Source organism: Rhea americana, unplaced genomic scaffold, assembly GCF_003343005.1.
Source record: "Rhea americana isolate MKP2758 unplaced genomic scaffold, rheAme1 scaffold_79, whole genome shotgun sequence".
In the NCBI taxonomy this organism is placed as follows: domain Eukaryota; kingdom Metazoa; phylum Chordata; class Aves; order Rheiformes; family Rheidae; genus Rhea; species Rhea americana.
In genome coordinates, this window is record NW_028186967.1 from 553,438 (window position 1) to 572,209 (window position 18,772).

The window sequence follows — 18,772 nt, forward strand, 5'->3', positions numbered from 1 at the left end:
GTTGCGGCCGTTGGCCGGGCGCTCCCGCCCCGCCCGGCCCGGCCCGGCCCGGCGGGCTGGGGTAAAGCGCGGGAGGCGCCCGCCGAGCCGCCGCCTTCGGGGGCCCCCGGGGCGCTGGGCGGCGCGGGTCTCCCTTCGCTCCCTGGCTGGAGCAGGGCGCGCACGGGGATGCTCACCTGGCCCGGGGAGCCACGGTGCCCGCCCGCTGCGGTACCCGGGGCTGGCGGGAGCCCGGCGAGAGCGGCGGGGAAGGGGGCGCGGGGGGACTTACCTGGCCGGGCCTCGGGGCGCCGAAAGCGCCGCGCAAGGTGCCTCAGGGAGGCGCTTCCAGCGGGTCTCGGCGGAGCTCTCCGTGCGGGGCGGGAGGCCGCCGCGGGACTGGGGCCTTGCGGCTGCTGTGGGCTGCGCTTGAACCTCGAAGGAGCGGATCGCGGCACGTTCAGTCCGCTCGCAGAGCAGGGCCGAGACCGGGGAGCGTTTTGCAAGAGCACSGTTTGGTTCCCGGGCAGGCCGGCCGGTTTCTCAGAAGCTGTTCTTGTCGCAGAGGTGTCCCCTGCCACGTTTGCTCTCACCATCCAAGCAGGACTGTTGCTCTTAGGAGAGTASTCCTGGCTGGTGGAGCTCGGCAGGGAGGACAGAGAGAGGAGCAGAGGGATTTCCTCGGGGCTTTCAGCAGTACTGCTACTTGGAAGGGAGCAGCTGGTGTTGCTGAGGGATTAAAATGCTGTTTTCTGTGTTGGCTCTTACCTTACTGACAACTCTTGGTGTGYGGCAGCGAAGTCCAGCAAAGTGTACTGGCTCCCTTTCTCATCCGCCAGAAAGCGAGTCGCTGCCGCATCATGCCAAAAGAAAGGAGTGCCTCTGCTTGACCCTTGTGTTGTGTTCTGGATTGTGGTCATCAGGGTAATGTKTATGGGCTTGCGTGGTTTTTTGTTTGTTTTTTGTTTTTTAATAGTCTAGGCAGCGTTGTTTCAGCATGTGAGATGGGTTTTTACCACCTCGGGATAGACCTGGAAAAAACTGAAAACTCTTAAGTATGGAAATGAAAGGAAAGCCACAAGATTTCCCAGGATAACAGAGCGTCTCTTTGAGAAATTAAAGAGAATGAAAACAAAAGACGTTAGAGTGACCTGGGGTATAAGAAAGCAGGCTGAAGATTTATAGCTCAGCTGGGACCTCTCTTGGCCTGTGGGCTAGCAGGTTTTGTGCTGAAGGCTGGGTAGGCCCACAGCACGTTCTCTGCCCTGACAGGCAGTGCAGAACTACTGGCTCTCTTCAGCGCTGATCCCCAAGCACCATCCTCCTTGTTGACCACAAGTGGATACTGAGTGCCCCAAAGTGCTTCTTTTGGTGGTGTCTGCAGTTCACTGCCTTGGGAAGTCTTTTGGGACGTTCTGTCTGTAAAGATGAAGCACGTGATGCTTTCCGTTCTCCAAAAACAAGAAGGGCATTTAGATTCTTCTTCAAGTGCTTACAGTATGCTCATCTTTCTCCCATGCCTGGCATGTTTGTCTGTTACTAATTTTCATTTTGACAAGCAGATAATAAATAAAGACCACTTAAGCTGCAAGGCTGTACTTCTCAGAAGTGATGCAAATTCAGTAGAAGCTTTCATGTTGAGTTATTTTGTGTATCATCCTTGATGATATAGATATCTAACTTAGATTAGAGTTAAACCTTTGTTTTGTTGGGCACTCTGGGGACACAGAGGCAAATGCAAAGCTTGCTCCAAGTTTAAGAAGTTCTCCAATCTGGTCTTGATGCCACAGAGCCAGACTGTTAAGATTGGGAGATGTTAGTCATTTCATAATTGCCCAAGAAATGTCATGTTCTTTTGTATCCCCATGAATGCATCATCCAGGGCACTAGATTCTCTCTTCCTTTTGTAGCACGTGGGATTTATTTCCTGAGTTGAACTATACCAAACCTTTTCCCTTCTAAATGGAGGCTAGAGAAGAGGCTTCTTACTCCGCTATTAAGCCCATGAGAATGGGGTGGAACCTCACTTAAGCTGTTCTTGAAGCTGGTTAATTTTGGTGATTGGCTCTCTTAGGCATCCAGAACTGAGGTGTAAGCTCTTCAGGGAAGCATTTTTTTAACGGAAGGATTTAAGTACTGGTGGCTGATATGTCTATTGGCAAGGTCCCAAGAGCTGGCTGGAAGAGGCCTCCATTATAAAGGAAATGCTGAAATAAGACTTTTAATTAAGTTGCATAGCAGCTCCTTAAGGACAGAGAAGAATCTCTGCAGGGAAGAAGGGAGCAGGATGTTGCCTGAAAGAAATTCTCTGTTGCACTCAAGCAAGTAAATGAACGAGCTCGATCTTGTCCAGATATGGTTCAGTAATATTGAGTCTGAGGGGTGTCAGTCTGTGGGGAGTGTTTTACCCAGAAAAGGCAATGAGAATGACAATGTTGTCTTGATTTTGTCTATGAAGTGGAATGGAGAGGACAATGGCATGATTATCTTGTTCATGGGATTTTTCTCTGTTCTTCATCTCTAAATGGCTTTACCAACTGCTACTGGAAGTGAAAGCAAAGGCTGAAATGGTGTGCTGTTTGCTGGTGGTTTCAGTGAAGAGTGAGTGGGACCGCTTTTGGTATCAGCGATTAGCCTTGGGCACACTGTTGGATTGAACTCCAGGGTCCACTGTCTGGCTTTGGGCTGTGCTTTTGAAATGGTGGCTTCAGTAGAGGCCATGGGTGATTCTGAAATTGGGCATCTAAATGCGAAGAAGCTGTAGAGCACAGTCCCTGTACCTGTTAGCACTCTATAACCTGACTTTTCAACTGTAGAGTCACAACCAAGGGTGGAAGTCTGGCCCAGAACAGGCTGAGGACTAGTTGGAGATCTCTGCTATCTCTATGGCACTGACAGGCATCACCACTATGTTAAATAAGTAACTAGTTGAGGTGCTATATACCAGCCCTTTTCAAAATCCATCCTAACCTTCGCGTGGCTCACCAGCTAATCTGGTCAGGGCACTCCTGTCTGTGGTCAACAGACGCAGGACTGATGGGGTTGGTGCCATAAGTAGTCCCTGGTCAGGTTACTGCAAGAATAATCATGTGCTGGAAATACCCTGGGTTTGTATTGGTGTGAGGTAAATTTGTCACCTAGACATCTTTGTTGGTTAGATATAGAATACTATCTATGTGGGACGAAGACCCAAAATGGGGGACCATGAGAAATCTTTCTCACAAGAAGTTTGAAACTTCAGGACTCCTTTGCTTAAGTTAGATAACGTATATTGATAACTTCATTCCTGTCTTTTCTTCAAGTAGTAATATTCCACTGTAAAACTGAGGGGAAATCAAGCATAGGCTGAAACTCCTGGAATGAACGCTGCAAATTTTGGTATAATACTCATTTATTATTTCAATACTTCTTCACCTCCCTGGATTAAGAAAACCAGCTAAAACTAGCCTAATACTAATTCCAGGAATTTAAGAGGGCAGATAATAGTAGCAATGATGATTAAAGGTTGTTTTTTTTAGTAATCAAACGTATTAAGAGTCAGCGAATAAATCGGGGTCTGCTTTACATTTCCTGCGAGGCTTCTTTCCGTTGTCCCCCCGCTCGTCCTTTGCTGAGGGTGATGTGTAAGTGGCAGCCACCCGAAGGGTGACTCTGGGGTGGTTGGGGTGAAGTCCCGGGATGCAGTTGGGGACGGGCCTGGGAGAGGAGGCAGTTACTGCACGGCCGGGCCCAGGCGCCTGCCCGTGGCTCCGCATAGCCGGTTCTCAGGCCCTCTGTGCTGCGGCGAAAGCTCTCGCTCGGTTCTGGCCTCTCGGGCTGGGAAACAGCAATGTTTATGCGATGAAAGGGAGCAGAAGATGGCTTTTCCTGAGTACTGCCTTTGCCCATACATACGTTGGCCCCGAGCCAGGATGGAAACTCTCTCCTCATGAGCAGAGAGGGAGATGGGAGGGGCGAGAGACAGAGAGGGGCCCAGAAGCAGAGGGAGTTAAAATAAAAACACCAACCCACTCAGAGAAAAGCCTCTACCAGATGGGCCTGGCTGTCCCAGCGGGTTCTCCACACAGGCGGCTTCATGTGCACCTTTGACTGGGTCCCACGCAGGAGCGTGGGTATGGGACATGGATCATTTAAAAGTTTGTGGTGGAAGATCAGAGTAGGAGCCAAAAGCAAGGCAGCTGGACAAGTAAGTTAGCCGTCGGTTGGTTCTGTGTACGATGCCTGAAGGTGGGACTTGCAAATTGCTGCTGGTGCTGTGCTCTGGCTTTAACAGGGTAGATGTTGCTGGATTGAGCCAGCCTGAGGGTCTGGAGGGACTTTATTTTAACTATGGCATCTTCTATCTATGGCAGATCTTCTCTTCCCTCTCAGTCAGTGTCACTGATGCTGGTGGAAGTTTGTATCGCAGATCCTGTTCCTTCTAGCACAGCTAACAGCCTGGTTTGGGAGCCATGGGAAGATGGGCTCTGTTAAATGCTGACAGCTGTATTTTCCTATGCCCGGCTCTCACTGGGCATCGCATAAGTAGTTAGGCTTGCTGAACAGTACAGGGTGCTGGTCTTACTTGGAAAGCTCTTGTCTTGGTTAGATGCCTGCGTAGGAGACTGTGCCTGGTGGAAAATACAGCCTTGGTGAAGCAGTCCAAAGCTTGATTCTGAGCCTATTTGAAAATCTGGCCCAGGCACTTAAAGTGCCAAGGGCTGATGATGGTTAGGGGTGGCTTGACTGGGGAAAGATGCCRCCTTGACTGGAAGTGGATGAAAGAGTTTTTGTATAGGGTCCCTGCCAGCCTTTGAGACTCCTGGTCCTGCAGATCCCAGAAAGAAGGTGGCTTCTGAGCAAGTTCAGGTGCAGAAGTTAGGTTTTCAGAAAACTTACTGCGGACTTCAGCAATCCGCTGGAACAACTGTGTTTTCGGGACAAGTGCTTATTGCTTTTTAAAACCAGAATCATTTTAAATGGCTATATACTCTGTGTTTTAAGTACATTTCTCTTTGGGAATAAAGGTGATGAAGTGTTTTTGTGATCCCTCTACATTTAAATTTTTCGTACAGTGCCCCTGGTTCAGCAAATCATTCAAGCAAACATGAATTTTGAAGAGCATGCTTAAGTCCACCCAGCAGAGTAGCTGGGCTTCCAATTCAGCACATCATTTCTGCTCAGGAAGGTGTAGACTGGACTTCATGCAACAYTAGCTTAAATCTTGTTGAAGATAGTGGCCTTCGAGCACAGCTTAAAGTTTAACACCTGCTGAGGTGTTTTTCTAATTACAAATGGTCTCTTGCATGCACAGTAGTATTCAGGAGAATCATTTTATATCAGCGATGTCCTCGCATGTTGCCTTTCTCTTGATACTCTGTGAGACTCTTGCCAAGTTCTTGCTGACAAGTCACATTACTGTACGCAGTTCAGGTGAGATGCTTTCACAGCACTGGTATTTTGCTGGCATTGTGGATAGACGTGCATATGTGAATGATTAAATCAACCCATCAGGGTGTCATCTAGAGAGAAACAAATGCTGAGCTTGCTTTGCAGGAGGGGGGAGGATAAAATCCCCCTCGGTATCTTTTGCTGAAAGCTTTTCCCTGTTGCAGATGTGCAGCTGCTGTGGTTCTTTGCCAAAAGCCAGCCATGACTTACGGAGCTGGGGAACGTGCACACATCTGTTTGCAGAGGAGAGCAGTGAAGAGGCTTGTTTTTCCTATCCTTGGGGATTGTGTTCTCATGATAGAGAGAGCCAATTTTCACAGAGGGAAATGGCAAATTTCACAGGGCAGCATTAGGGCACCTCATAAATACRAGTTTCACTCACTAGTGTCAGCCAAGCAACACCTTACGAGAAACATTCTGGCGTGTATCTGAATTAAAAAGGGAAGAATTCCCAGAGACTTTTCAGACTATTGGAGCTTTTTTTTCCTGAAAAATATTAAGCTCCCTCCCCCCCCCCACCGCCGAAGATGGATACGTATCCYGTGTGCAAAAATACAGCATGTTTCAACTGTGAAACATGCTGTGAATCCTACTTGAGGTAATCAGGTTTTATATTTCCTTTTGGGTAGGAGCTGAGGCTTGAGTTATCCAGAGCTCAGTGGCATATATTAGTTAGGAGAAATGCCTCTTACTAAAATTGAGTGTCTTCTCCAGCGCATGTGGTGTTCTGCTTTTATACTTCAGAGATCAACATCTGGCCAAAAACACCCCGAGACATCCTCCACAGTCTACTGAAGTCAATGGGAATTTTTCCATGAATTCAGTGAGCTTGAGATCAGGCCATAATTGAGAATCTATTTTTTTTCCCTGCCCTGACATGTTAGGCTGTATGTGCAGCAATTTGTAGCCGGACTCTGCGAACTTACTGAAAAGGGATGTGTAAGGTATTGAGCTTTTTCCAGATGATGTAAGAAACCCTGATCTAGTTGGCTCCATTGTTCGGTTTTGTCAGGCTCAGAGAGAGAACTGAGCAATTTTCTACTGGGAAATCAGCAGTAACTACAGTAACTGTTTTTTGCATCAGATTTCTCTCTCTTTCCCCTGAGATTATTCTGAGTGACTGCAAGTTGAAGTTTTGCCATTGTGTCACCTCTAGCGTAGAYTACTACTGTACTTGCTTTGGGAAAAGATACTGATGGCTATTGCCACTTAGTCTATGCTAAAGCTTGCCCCATGGGTATCCTCTTGTTTGCACAGTAGGAAACTTACTTTGTAGGAAGATTTAGTGTACACAAATGCAGCGAGAAACCAAGGGTTTCTCTGTTACATTCCATTAGTCAGAGAAACACGCTTCTGGGTGTATTTCAAGGAAAAATAAGATTGCCTCTAAAAGCCATAAATTTCATAAGACATTGTCAGAATTCACTGAGTTCTTTTTTTATTAAACTAACATATTCTGACATATAATAGATTGCCTAATGTCCCACTTGCTTAATATTTGCTTGCATGGGGAAAGCAATATTTCTGATCTGAAGGAATCTGGAAATTTTATCAGAAACAGAGGACTCTCTCTATAAAAGCAGTGTAGTACTTCAACTCTGACCAGCAATCACCGCAGAAATAAAAATTCTAGCTCTTCTGTTCTTCAAACAAAACTATTTACATATGTGATCCCACTCCCTCTGCTAATTCATACTAAAGGCAGCCTTCCATTCACGTTTTCTTTTTACTTCAGGCTCTCTGGGAAGATATGCTCTTTGAAAAATCAAGCCTGATCTTGGATTACACTGTTTTTCTTTCTTTCTATTTTTAAGTAGAAAGAAACTTTCAAAAGTGCCTGGAAACAGGTCATCACCAACCTATTCTTTTTTCCAGAAGGACCTATGTAGTTCAGCTGTCTCTGCTGTACATGTATTTTTTAAAAAACCTGTGAACAATATTCGGCTATAGAAGGGGTTTTGGTATGCTTTATAATGAAATACTTGAATGCAGAATTAAGCAAAAGACTGTATGATGCAACTTTTCTAAAGAAATTGCTTCAAAGAAGAAGCAAAACTTGGTAATGTACAGGGAGATGTACATGGATGAGGTCACTCGAAGCACAAGACCATTTCTTCAGCTAATGTAAACTGTTGTAGCTCCATTAGCTTTAGCTGAGCAATGACCGTGAGCATGGAGTTTTTTGTTGTTATTTTGGAGTGGTGGTGTCATATTTCTTTTTTCCATTTGTGGCTCAAATAAATAAATAAATAAACCCTATATGGAGGAGAGCAAGGTAGCCCCTTTTTTCTCATTCTCTCTTTTGTCCATTCCAAAAAATACTTGGTGGGGAGGATGGGAGGCTTGAAGAAAATATTTTCGATCCTTTAGAAGGAGAGTATAATCTCTCCTCCTCTACATCTAGATAAATTTTGATAGGAAACATCATTACAAGATAAAGAACCTAACTGTATGTTGTCTTTATACTGCATCAAACATTTTCTTAAATATTTCTCCTTTTCCCTCTCCACACTGCAAATTTGTTTTGAACTTGGCTAAAACAATTTCAGTTGATCAGAAATCATAAATAATTTATTCATCCAGCAAAACTCAGATGCCTGTGATTTATACAAATTAAATTGCTGAGGCCGTGCAGCTATGTTTCAGGTATGTGAGTGGGATCCATCTTGCCCAGCTAAATTAGTTTCTGGACTCTTTCTGGTCAAAAAAAAACAAAACAAAAAAAACAAAAAAACAAAAACAAAAAAAAAACCCACTTTTACAGTGCAGTTCACTGGAATAGTTTGAGAGACATCTACCTCRGGAAAAGAGAGTACTTCTAGGGCATGAATCACCTCCTCAGAAGCTAAAAGATTAGCTCATGTGAACGTCCAGAGTTAGTGGAGGTGGATCTGCCTGTTGTTCCGGTTTAATTCCTGCACAGGATATTATGTTAATCTGAAGTATCCTAGGAGTATATTTAATGTATAAACTGCTTACTCTTATTTCAATGTACAATATTTTCAAAAAAAGTCTTACCAAACATTTGACCAGAGATGGAACTAATTTTTTGTTCATCATCATTCTTACCTGTCATCAAAAGTCAGTATATAGATTTGAGTGAAGATCTAAAGAAAAGTGATTTCTTAGTTTGATAGGATAACTGTATTTTAAAATACAGTGCATCTCTAACATTGCTTTTGCCTGGAAATGTGTATAGGCAAAATCAGTTTCTTGTAACCTATATTTAATGCTGACATTTCTCCTCTATCTTATTTTTCTTTTTAACATTAATGTAATGGACCTACAAAGAGAAGTGGATGACCAACTTTTAAGTAAATGCTATCCAATGTGAGTGTGTGAATTATTACTTATGGAAGAGATGGGAGGAAGAATGCCTACTTGAATGCAAAACATTTTTTTTTTTACCAGCCAAGAAGTAAATCAAGTACAGCATTACATAAACTCTTCTTGGGCCTCCTCTAGTTGAAGAAAATGTTAGGGGAATTTCCCCTGAAAGATCAAGTTTAGGTTTACGTTGCCATTAATGTCTGCCAATTGTATTGCCAATAAAGAAGCTGTAGTCTTTGTCAGAAGATCCATTGTGTTTGGCCATGGATAATTGAAACAACATACTGCAGCTTCTACCTCCGTATAGAAGAGAGTGGTTCTGGTGAGGCATGTCTAACTGGCCCGTTAATAGTATCTAATCTATGGTGTATGTACATTTACTAAAGTCATCATCGGTGGCGGGGGGGAATATTTATGCAAGAGCCTCTTTCCTGAGCAGGACCTTTATAGCTGAATGTATAACGCTTGCTTTTCTTGGATGTGGGAGAGTGAGAACTTCACAGAGGAACCCATCTATCATCAGGATTGGACTGCCAGGTGAACGGCCGTGGAGGCTGCCTGTCTCCTGCGGCTTATCTTGTGCTCTTGGAGACCTTTTCCCTCACCCTGGGGAAGCCTCTGTGCTCTGCTTCACGCTGTATGAACCCTTGCAGGAAACCCTTGTCCCCTCTGTAAAGTTTTATGAAATTGAAGCTGGGGGACACTGTGTGGGTTTACATGGCCTTGTGCTGGTGGGGGCAGAAATGAGGGGAATGTGAATGGCGGGGGTGGAAGGAGAGAAGCAAGCCACACCAAAATCACTGGAGCTGCATCAGTGCCTTCAGCAGAGCAAGGATTTCACCTCAACTTGGAGGTGGAAGTTGGAAACAAGGGGTGTTTGAGTCTCGAGATGAAAGCGGATGATGTTTATTGAATCATTCGGGGGGTAGGGGCTTCCGCAGAGGATTTGACTTCAGCAGTATCCTACTTTGATATTTTGTTTTGAGTTGTGTAGAACGTGCCCTTGTGAAATGCATTCCGTGCTGGCTTCTTTGTAGTAATGAGCTTTTCCTGTGCACAATAAACAATATTGGGGCCTGGTCCAGGACAACATTCAAGTATCTTGGGTGGAGTATGCCCTTGTGGTTACCCTGGAATACAAAACTTGGATGCACTTTCTCAGGGTTGGAAGCTGCTGTAAGAATACGCTCTGCTTTGGTCAGGACATAAGGGCTCGATGTAGGAATTTSTGCATGGATTCTCCGACTCTGCTTTATTATCAAACATTTGAAATATATATATGTATATGAGAGTACACAACAGAAATGAATGTCCTCTGGAGTATGCATTGCATTCAGCACATCCCTTGGAGGAGAGTAGCGAACAATACATGACTGTTTGATAAATCCCCAGTTTCTAGRTTTTCTGCCATGAGAAACCCAAAGAAACGCTTCAGCAAAAAAAGGGGGGGGGGGCAAAGATTTCTCACTTTTTTAGAAAAAAAAATAGACATGAAATAACTTTTAAGCTTCTTAAAAATTTAACTCCTGATGTTCTCTGTAAGTGAAATGAATTTGGGAAGCAAATACTTTCTTTTTCTACTAGAATAGTGAGAATTTATACCACTCATCAGTATTTGTCAAGGCAGTCTTACTGGTAGATTCATGCTTGATAGCTTTCACAGAATGGCTGAAGTTTATCAGGTACTGCAGAATCACTGGGGAAAAAGATCACAGAAATGCATTGCTAGTAACATAATTTTGCATCTTGTTTTAGCAGCTGTTTTACTGCTTGCTTTCTGGTCAGYTGGAGAGTTTTAAGAAATGACAGACAAAAGAAATCTTTGGGGGAAGGAAAGGCACCTAGTAATAGTGTTTTTAAAGGAAGTGGGTTTGCAGTGATTTTTTTTTTCTTCTTYTTAACCAAGAGTGAATGCTTTCTTTTACAGTGATTTATGCCAGGTTATCATAGGATAATTCTGGTTGGAAGGGATTGTGGGAGGTCTGTAGTCCAGCCTCCCGCTCCAAGCAGGGTCAGCTCTGAGCTCAGACCAGGTTCCTCAGGGTTTTGTCCAGCTGGATCTTGAAAACCTCCAAAGATGGAAAGCACGGTGCTGTTTCAGTGCTTTAGTGTCCTCACGGCCAAAAGCTTTTCCTTATGTCCAGTTTCTCGTTTGCTGATATCCTTYCTTGTGTCAGCTTGTGCCCGTCGTCTCTTGTCCTCCCACCCAAGAGGGAAGCATGCAAGGAAAAGGCTTCAGTGTGCTGCGCTGACAGTTGGGTTTGTTTTAGGAGTAGCAAAATGTTCAAAAAGCGACTGCTAAAAGTAGGAACCTGAGCGTGGTTGTGGAAAGGGGTTCGGACCCTTGGGCGGCAGTCTGGGTCTGGGACTTTGACACGCTCAGGTGCGGAGCGTCTGGGTGGGTCTGTCCATGCGGCGAGCTGCCCGGACACTTAGACTGYGTCTGAATTAATCGGTTCTTCTGGGAAAGGCGTTCTGAGCACTGGGACCGTTAGCTCAGGCACGTCCCATGCTAACAAGTTGTGCCAGCTCCATATAGCTGGATGGATCCAGCGCTTGACTAYGTAGATATACCTTGGAAGTGCCAGAACTTTAAAGGTACATAAGTGCATGAAAGGGTGGATTTTTTTCCCCACAGAAATGCCTAAATAACGTGCCCTCTTGCAGCCAGTGGGAAAGGAATGAGTGCTTGCAATTTTTTTGCTTGTTTGTTTTTGAAATTCTGTTAGCTGGTTTTGCGTTTTTTTTTAATCTAGTCCTCAGTCAGTTTTGAAAACGGGCCTTTGTCTTTGAAGTCATGTTGTCGCTTCTGAAAATTTCAGTTTTCTGCGTTTTCAGGGTTTTTTCTACCAAGGTGGCAGAAAAATATGCCACTTGGCCATCTTGTTGTCTTTCCAGCATTTTTGCCTAAAAGTACCAAGAGAAGATCCTTTTTTTTTTTTTTTTTTTTGGTATAGTCTGAAACTGTACCAAAGCCTGTGGGGAAAATGTGCGCATAGTTACAAGCAGCAGGCTTGCTGTTTCCCTTTGCCCTGGGTTGGGAGAGAGTAAAGGGTCTTTCCCTAAACCGTCTTGTGTTCTGATTGCCAAAAGACAGATCACTGAAGGGATCGTGGATGCACAAGTTCAGAGAGAGAGAGAGAGATTTGATTATTATTATTATTTTATTATTATTTTCCTTTGCGTTCTTATCCAGGGTGTCAGCGCAAGGGGTGGCGTTGCCCTCCTGCCGCCGAGCCCGCCGGTGGCAACGGGCAGTCTCTTTGCTTGGGATCCCTCCCGGTGCTTGGGAGGGAGAGAAAATCCAGCCGTGTGGGAGAGCGCAAGGGGGAGGCGGAAGGGCTGCTCTCTCCCGTGCATCCCACTTCAGGCTGAGGGTTTGGGTTTTTTGGTTCGATTAATTTTTTTTCAAGAGATTTAGCAATGACAAAAGTATGAAAAAACAGTAAAGTGTGGGTTTTTTCTTTTTCTCTCCCCTCCCTTCATTCCCCCCCCCCCCCCCCCCCCCCGTTTTTATTGGCCAGGAGTGCAGTGACCCGCTTAACCGCATCAACTCGCCTTGCTCCCTCCCTCCCCCACGCTTCCTTTCCCCTGGCAGGGCCCAGGCTCTCAGATTTCCTCCCCAGCGCGGGGCGGATGGCGGCTCTCGCAGCTACATTCCTCTTATTACAAAAGAGAGGGGGAAAAGCGCTCTCCACGCGGGCAGATGGCTGACTGTTTCCTGGCAGCCTCGCTACAGTGTCGTTTTTCCTATTGTCCTGACCAGCGTGTGTGTGTGTGTGTGTGTGTGTGTGAGCGCGCGTGCACAGGCGTAGGCGCGTGTGCAAACACACACACGCACAGCAGCTTTCCTCCTGGAAAAATAAATAAATGCAAGCTAGAGTTGCAACCTCTGCAGCCTTTTTGCAGAGGCATTTTTTGGAGCTGTGCAGGTTTCCTCCTCGTGGTGGGCAACGGGTGAATTTTTAGCGGCTCATAAGCTTCCCCAGGCTCCRTCGGGGAGGGTGGGCTGAGGGGGTGCTGTAGGCTGTGCTGCTCCTTTCTGGGGGAGACGCTGCCATTCTTGTGGTAGCTGAGGTATTTGAGAGGGTAGAGGTGGGAGGAAAAGAGGAGACTCAGCAAGAGAACAGGGTCTCCAGAGTGAAAATAGTCTACCGGTGACTTTTTGCTTTTCTGATGCTCAGCAGAAAGACCGTAGCAGCAGGTCATGGACTCAGAGCTGGTACAGGAAGGTCTCTTGGAGCACGCAGCTCCTGGGGCTCAGCAGATGGTGCCCCAAGGTTGTGGTGATGGACGCGTCAGGAAGCTGTGTGCCGATCCCTCATCGGGAGGGGAAAGAGTCAACATCCTGTAGGGTGAAGGCCACCAAGAGAGAGATTTGCTGAGGCTTGGTTTGTCTTCCCTGATGGTAACTTGGAAGAAGTTGAAGTTCTTCATTTTAGTGCTTTCATTTCCTTTCTCTATGTGAGTTGATTTGTCTCCCTGACAGGAAACTGTGAGTTGCTCCTTGAAGGGACTTCTCTGGGTCCCATTTATGCTAGAATAGCAGAGGTTATCTTACCACATCGAAAACGTGATTCATGAGCTGAACACTATACTTTAGTGGCAGGTTGTTTCCTATGCTGTCAAATGTTCGCATTTCTTATAAGCATAATAATAACTCTTTCTGCTGCTTTTTAGAAGCAGTTTGCTGATTTAGAAGTACTGGTGTATTTGTAGCACAGCATTTCTATCAGAGGAGTAAAAATAGCTACAGAATTTGGCTGTACTGGTGTAGAAATGTGTTTTTGTCTATATAATCGCATCTTTGTGGAGAGTTAAGTCAGTTCCACGGCATCTGTTAATGATCCTGCCTCTCCACGTGGCTAATACAGTTCTGCTGGCAAATGTCTGCTATTGTAAATCTGGTCCATGTTTCTATTGTTTTTTCCACACTGATTACAGTCATCTTGTTTGCAGGTAGCTTCAAAGTCAAGGCAAACAGGTATGAACCCTGGCTCTGCTCATGTCAGCAGCAAGCTCACGTTCGCTTCAGTAACCCAGGTTTTACCATTAATGTCTTCTTCAGCCTTGGCTTAATGTAACTGGATCTTCCTATATTAGACTGTAGAGCGTAAGTAAATATTATCCCATTTTGAAAGGGGCTGAGCAGTCTAACCAGTTTTGATCTGTGCACACATTCACTTACACACAAGATCTGAAACACAGAGATGATTTACTATTGACATGTACTGGCATGGAAGAGCTGTCCTCTGCTCCTGCCTTTTGCTTCTCAGCATCTCAGTTTCTCCGCGTGGAAATCTTTTGTTTGTTTTGTTTTGTTTTTTTTGGTTTTTGTTCATGACTTCCTTTGAGAAAGCTTAGGTTGACATTCCACTTAGAATTCATTTTAGAAGCCAATTTGGGAATCCTGAATCTATCTCCTCCTTTCCATGTAAATTTTTCCTTAATATTTGTTCACCTACTGTCAAAGTGAAGACTTACCATGTTTCTAAGCAGTAATACAGATCAGCAAGTGCTTCTGAACATTGAATTAGAAAAGAAAAAARATGTTGTTGGTTTTTTGATATGGTCCTGTAACATCCTACCACCAATCCTRGGAATGCTGTGTTTCCAACTGAGGGTGTGGTTGTCTGAAGGAAAGGAGGGTTGTCAAATACCCTTTGAGTTGCTGAGCTTTTCTTCTGTATGTGTGTTATGTATCTAGGGAGAAGAACAAAGGGAAAATAAGACAATGGCAAATGTGGGACAAGCTTAATAATAATGGGTGMAACTTGCCCCGCCTTTAACAGGGCACAGTTCACATTGTAAGACCTTATTTTCAATTCTTTGTTTTCAGGTCATTTTTTTTTGCTTCAATCTGCAGTTTTCTATGTTGAGCGTTTGCCTCTGGGTGAATGACTTTTGAAAACGTCCAGCTAAAATGTTTCAGCAATTTCAAATAATGAGGCTAGGGGAAAAAAATATGCTGTTTCCCCTGCTTCAAAAAGTACATCAGGGTTTTCTTTTGCTAAGAGTATTCCTGTGCTTTGGAACCAAAATGTTAGTGGCATGGGGTGCCCTTTGGATCAAGAACGCGTTCTTTGCCACTGCTATGTCATTTCCACCTTAATTTTTCCAAGTCTCTGTGGGAATAAAATTTCAGCATGSACATGTTCAGCAGAGGTTTCTATTTTTAGTAGCTATAATCCTCAGTGATTTCATCCTTCATGAATGTGTGTCCTTTCCAGTGCCCTGTGCCAGGCAGGTGATGCTCGTACTACCCCTGTGGAGCACAGCCTACAAACTTCAACAGACTGGTGGTGGAGGGAAGTGATATATAGGAGAATGAGAGCAGTYTTTTCAAGGGTCCCACTGCTTTATTATAGAACAGGGCTGGCCCAAAGATGTGGCTGAGACCCAGGGTGACCAAGCAGTATTGCCCGCAGCGGCTTCTGCTGGCTTCCCTCTTCTCTTTGCTGTAGGTTATCTTCTTTCCAAGCAGAGCCTTGTGTCATCACAGCCCTAACACTGGGGCCCAACCTGGGAATCGTATGTGATTTGATACATCCCATCTGTAGTGCACAGCCGAGGTTGGTCACCTAACCAGAGGGGCAGAACACACTYCTGAGGTTTAGTAGGACCTGTAAGTCTCAGCGCCAGAAACAGTGAACTAGACCACTAGGAACTTGACTCCCATGTGCCATCAGTTATTCCTCTGGCACCCCATCAGAAGAGAGTTGGAAGCTGCTTGATTTACTGTTATCTAGAAGAGACAAAGCCTGGCCTAGGAAGGAAGGAAAAGAGCAACTGGGACAATGATAGGGATATTAAGGTGCTATCTTTGTGCTTCTGAAGAAATAAATACCACATTGTGCAGCCAGGGGTATTGCRGTGAGAGAAAAGTGTGGGATCTACTCAGGCTTTTGGCAGTAGAAATGCACATATGAAATGAGTCCAGTATCTTCAGTGTGTCAGTGCAGACYATCTGCATAGGGCAAGTGTTGTCTCAGATAAGCACATGCATGTGCAAAGGCTGTATCCCGGAGTTCAGTGTATCAGTATGTTAACTAGAAAAGAGACATAGTTTCAACCGTCACCAGGTATCTAAAACCTGGGACAAATATGAAAGCTCCTCAAATTCTGCACACGTAAATGTGGACAAAAARTACTGTTAATCTGATGTTAGGTAGCTTTGTTTTGGTGAAACTAGGCCTGGGGGYATGTAGGAAAACTGGAAGCTGGAGGGAAGTAGTTTTTAAAGTATCTTAAGTGGTGGAGATTTTTGAAGGCTAGGAGCCCCAGAGTGYGGAGGAGGCTGTCTCTGTCTGAACAGGGAGGCAGGGCTGGGGGCTGACATAGGACTGAGAGCCAGTGAAATCTGGGGGAATCATTAGCTTGGGCAGGGAGACAGGAGGAAGGCAATGAAGAGACTGCAGCTAGGAGCTGTTGTAGCAAGTCCTTGGGATTGAAGAAAGGTATTCTGAAGGACTAAGGATGAAGAAGGACTAAGGATGAACAAGGACTTGTTAAGGAGTGATATGAGAGGGCAGGTCTGATGCTTGAAGTGTTCGGGAAGAGAAGACTGCRTGATGGGGAGAGAAAGGAGGATGAGAAGGGACAGAGAGAGTCTGGCTGAGGCAGCTGATAGTAAGTGTGAGCAACATGGGACGAGGAGTGGGTGAGGAAACTGAGACTTGAACAGTGACTTCAGAGAGAGAAATTAGGACTGTCTGGGTAGGAGGAGACCTGAGGAGCAAAGACCGGCGCCAAGGAGGCAAGGAAAATGGTATGGACAAGGACCTTACGTAAAGAGCTGAGAGTAATGGGGTAGGGACAGATCAGAGAAGATTTTTGCGAGTAGGGAGCCTGAAATGGACCCTGTGAATTTATTTATTTATTTATTTATTTTTGAAGCTTCCTGTTCCTCTACTGCTGACAAGTATGTGCAATACCTCTGGAAAAGTGTCTGACCCGTCCTCCTGGAGCTGCTGCTGTTCTGCTAACTCGGATGGTGGAGGTCTGCTCAGTGGAGCCAAAGCATCCAGCCTGTCTCATAAGCCCCTGTGAGCAGCAGTACCAGGCCTTACCTTGGAGTTTCAGTGTTTCTTTTYCAGCTTGCCTTTAAAACAAACAACCAAACAAACAGACACAAAGTTGCAACTTCATCCATGTTCTCTGAATGCAATTTCTGTAGGCGTGAAGTCAGGCACTCAGGAGTTGGAAAGTGCCTGGCTGTTTGTACAGTTTTAATGTTTTACTAATGTTTAGTGTCTACACAGTTTTAAAATTTCCCCCACGCATGTATGCTACAGTGGTCACAGGCTTGAAGGCACAGCCACAGATTTTTATCTGAGACTTCTTTGGCCTCACTCAGTGAAGCAGAAGGGACCTGCTCTGGAGGTGAATCAGGGTAATGTAGTGAGAGAAGCTGATGTCTGCAGGGATTCTTGCTTAATTTGGCAGGTAATGAAGAGGAAATGACTAAGAGCCTTCTCAGTCTGCCTCTTCCCAGAGCTTTCTACAATGTTGGACAAACCCTTAGAGCAGCGTCCCTGCCAGTTGCATGCTGTTATGTGTTCCCAGCTCTGGGTGCCACACTTGAGACAGTGGGGCTGCCCCCGCAGCTGCTTGTGAAGGCAGTGAGAATTGCACTTGTAACAACCTGAAAAGTCAAGTCTTGCTTGTACTCTAAACAAGTGGTAATTTTCACTGTAATCTGTATACCTTGGTTTCCCATTTATATAGTTAAATGGTAGGCAATAAATGTACTTGAAGGGAAGAAGTGAGGAAAAAGCAAAATATTCCGTGTCTGTCTGCCAGCAATGTAGTTTCATCCCTTCCCYTGCATGTGCTTTGATGCTTACCAGCTTTTTCATGACAAGTGACTAACCTCACTACCCAAGCAGAAACTTTTGACTTTTTCCCCTTTTATTTCTTTGACACTTCRGTGAGTTGAACTAGCTCAACAAGGGCTTTGACAAGCATCAGAGCTGATGCAAGGGAGCAGGAGGAGTGAGAATGGAGATAAAGTAGGAGCACTCCCAGTCAATGACAATAAACTGTTAGATCTGATTAGGCATGTTGTTTACTAAGGAAAGGGATGAGACCACATTGCCTGGCAGCCAAGGGTGGAGTAGAGGGACCCAGGGAGAGGCAGGACAATCCCTTTAACCATAGCAAGCAGTTAAATTGGGCTAATGACATATAAGTGGGCAGTGTGGGCTCAGTGAGAGAGAGGGAGAGGGCCAGTGCAAAGAATTGTATCATGAAGGTTAAGACCATATCAAAATGCATAATGCGCAGGTTTTCTGCACACAGCCTGAATGCTGACACTGCCAGCTTTTGTGTTCCTGAAATTGCAACGTTTTAAAACCCATTAATATAGGAGTTTATGCACAAGAGAAAGGTTGTGGTACTTGGATTCCATGTGGGTTTTTTGAAAATACAATTTGTTTTGTTACATGGGATTCTCCTGCCCCCCATGTAAGCACGAGGGTGAAATATTATAGATCCAAAAAGAAGTGATGGGACAGAGGGCAAGAGGAGTAGGAGGCTATATGGGATCCAGCTCTAATGTACTGCAGGAGCATATTGTTTCTCAATCATTGTCCTTTCACAGCTTTGTTTACATAAGTTTATCCAGCTTTTTTTCTTTTTATTTATATTTCTTGGGCCTGGCAGCCTATGATTAGGATCCTTTTATGACTACAATGAACACAATGATCCTGCTGTTGGTGTCTTCAGTCTCTATGGCCAGCAGGAGAAACCCGCACAACCAGCACATCTRGTGCTTTCCAAGAGGTGGCAGCTCACCTTTCCCCAGCTAACGGGGCTCAGCACAGAACTGGAGAATCACTGAGCTGGGAGGCACCTCTGGGGTTTGGCTGGTCCAACTCGCCACTCAGAGCAGGGTCAGCTAGAGCAGGCTCCTCGGTGCCATGTCCAGTCAGGTTCGAGCATCTCCAGAGATGGAGACTGCACAACATCTTTGGGAAATTTAGTCCAATATCTGACCACCCTCATAATAAAGAAGTTTCCTTTTATGTTTAAG

The 18,772-nt window shown here is 45.2% G+C and overlaps 2 protein-coding genes across 3 annotated transcripts in view; one reads left to right on the forward strand and one right to left on the reverse strand.

Moving 5' to 3' along the window:
* Window positions 1-18,772, reverse strand: part of ADCK2 (aarF domain containing kinase 2) — a 33,311-nt gene that overhangs the window by 13,531 nt on the left and 1,008 nt on the right. Inside the window, exon 2 of the mRNA XM_085322540.1 lies at window positions 16,693-16,840. Within this exon, the coding sequence (XP_085178666.1) occupies window positions 16,693-16,840 (148 nt within the window). The remainder of the gene's footprint in view (window positions 1-16,692; window positions 16,841-18,772) is intronic.
* The window catches only part of DENND2A (DENN domain containing 2A), a 61,840-nt gene continuing 47,028 nt past the window's right edge, over window positions 3,961-18,772 (forward strand). The window contains exon 1 of one of the 2 annotated variants that reach the window (XM_085322549.1): window positions 3,961-4,165. The gene's annotated coding sequence lies outside the window, so the exon portion shown is untranslated. The remainder of the gene's footprint in view (window positions 4,166-18,772) is intronic. The other variant, XM_085322548.1, reaches the window with a different exon arrangement.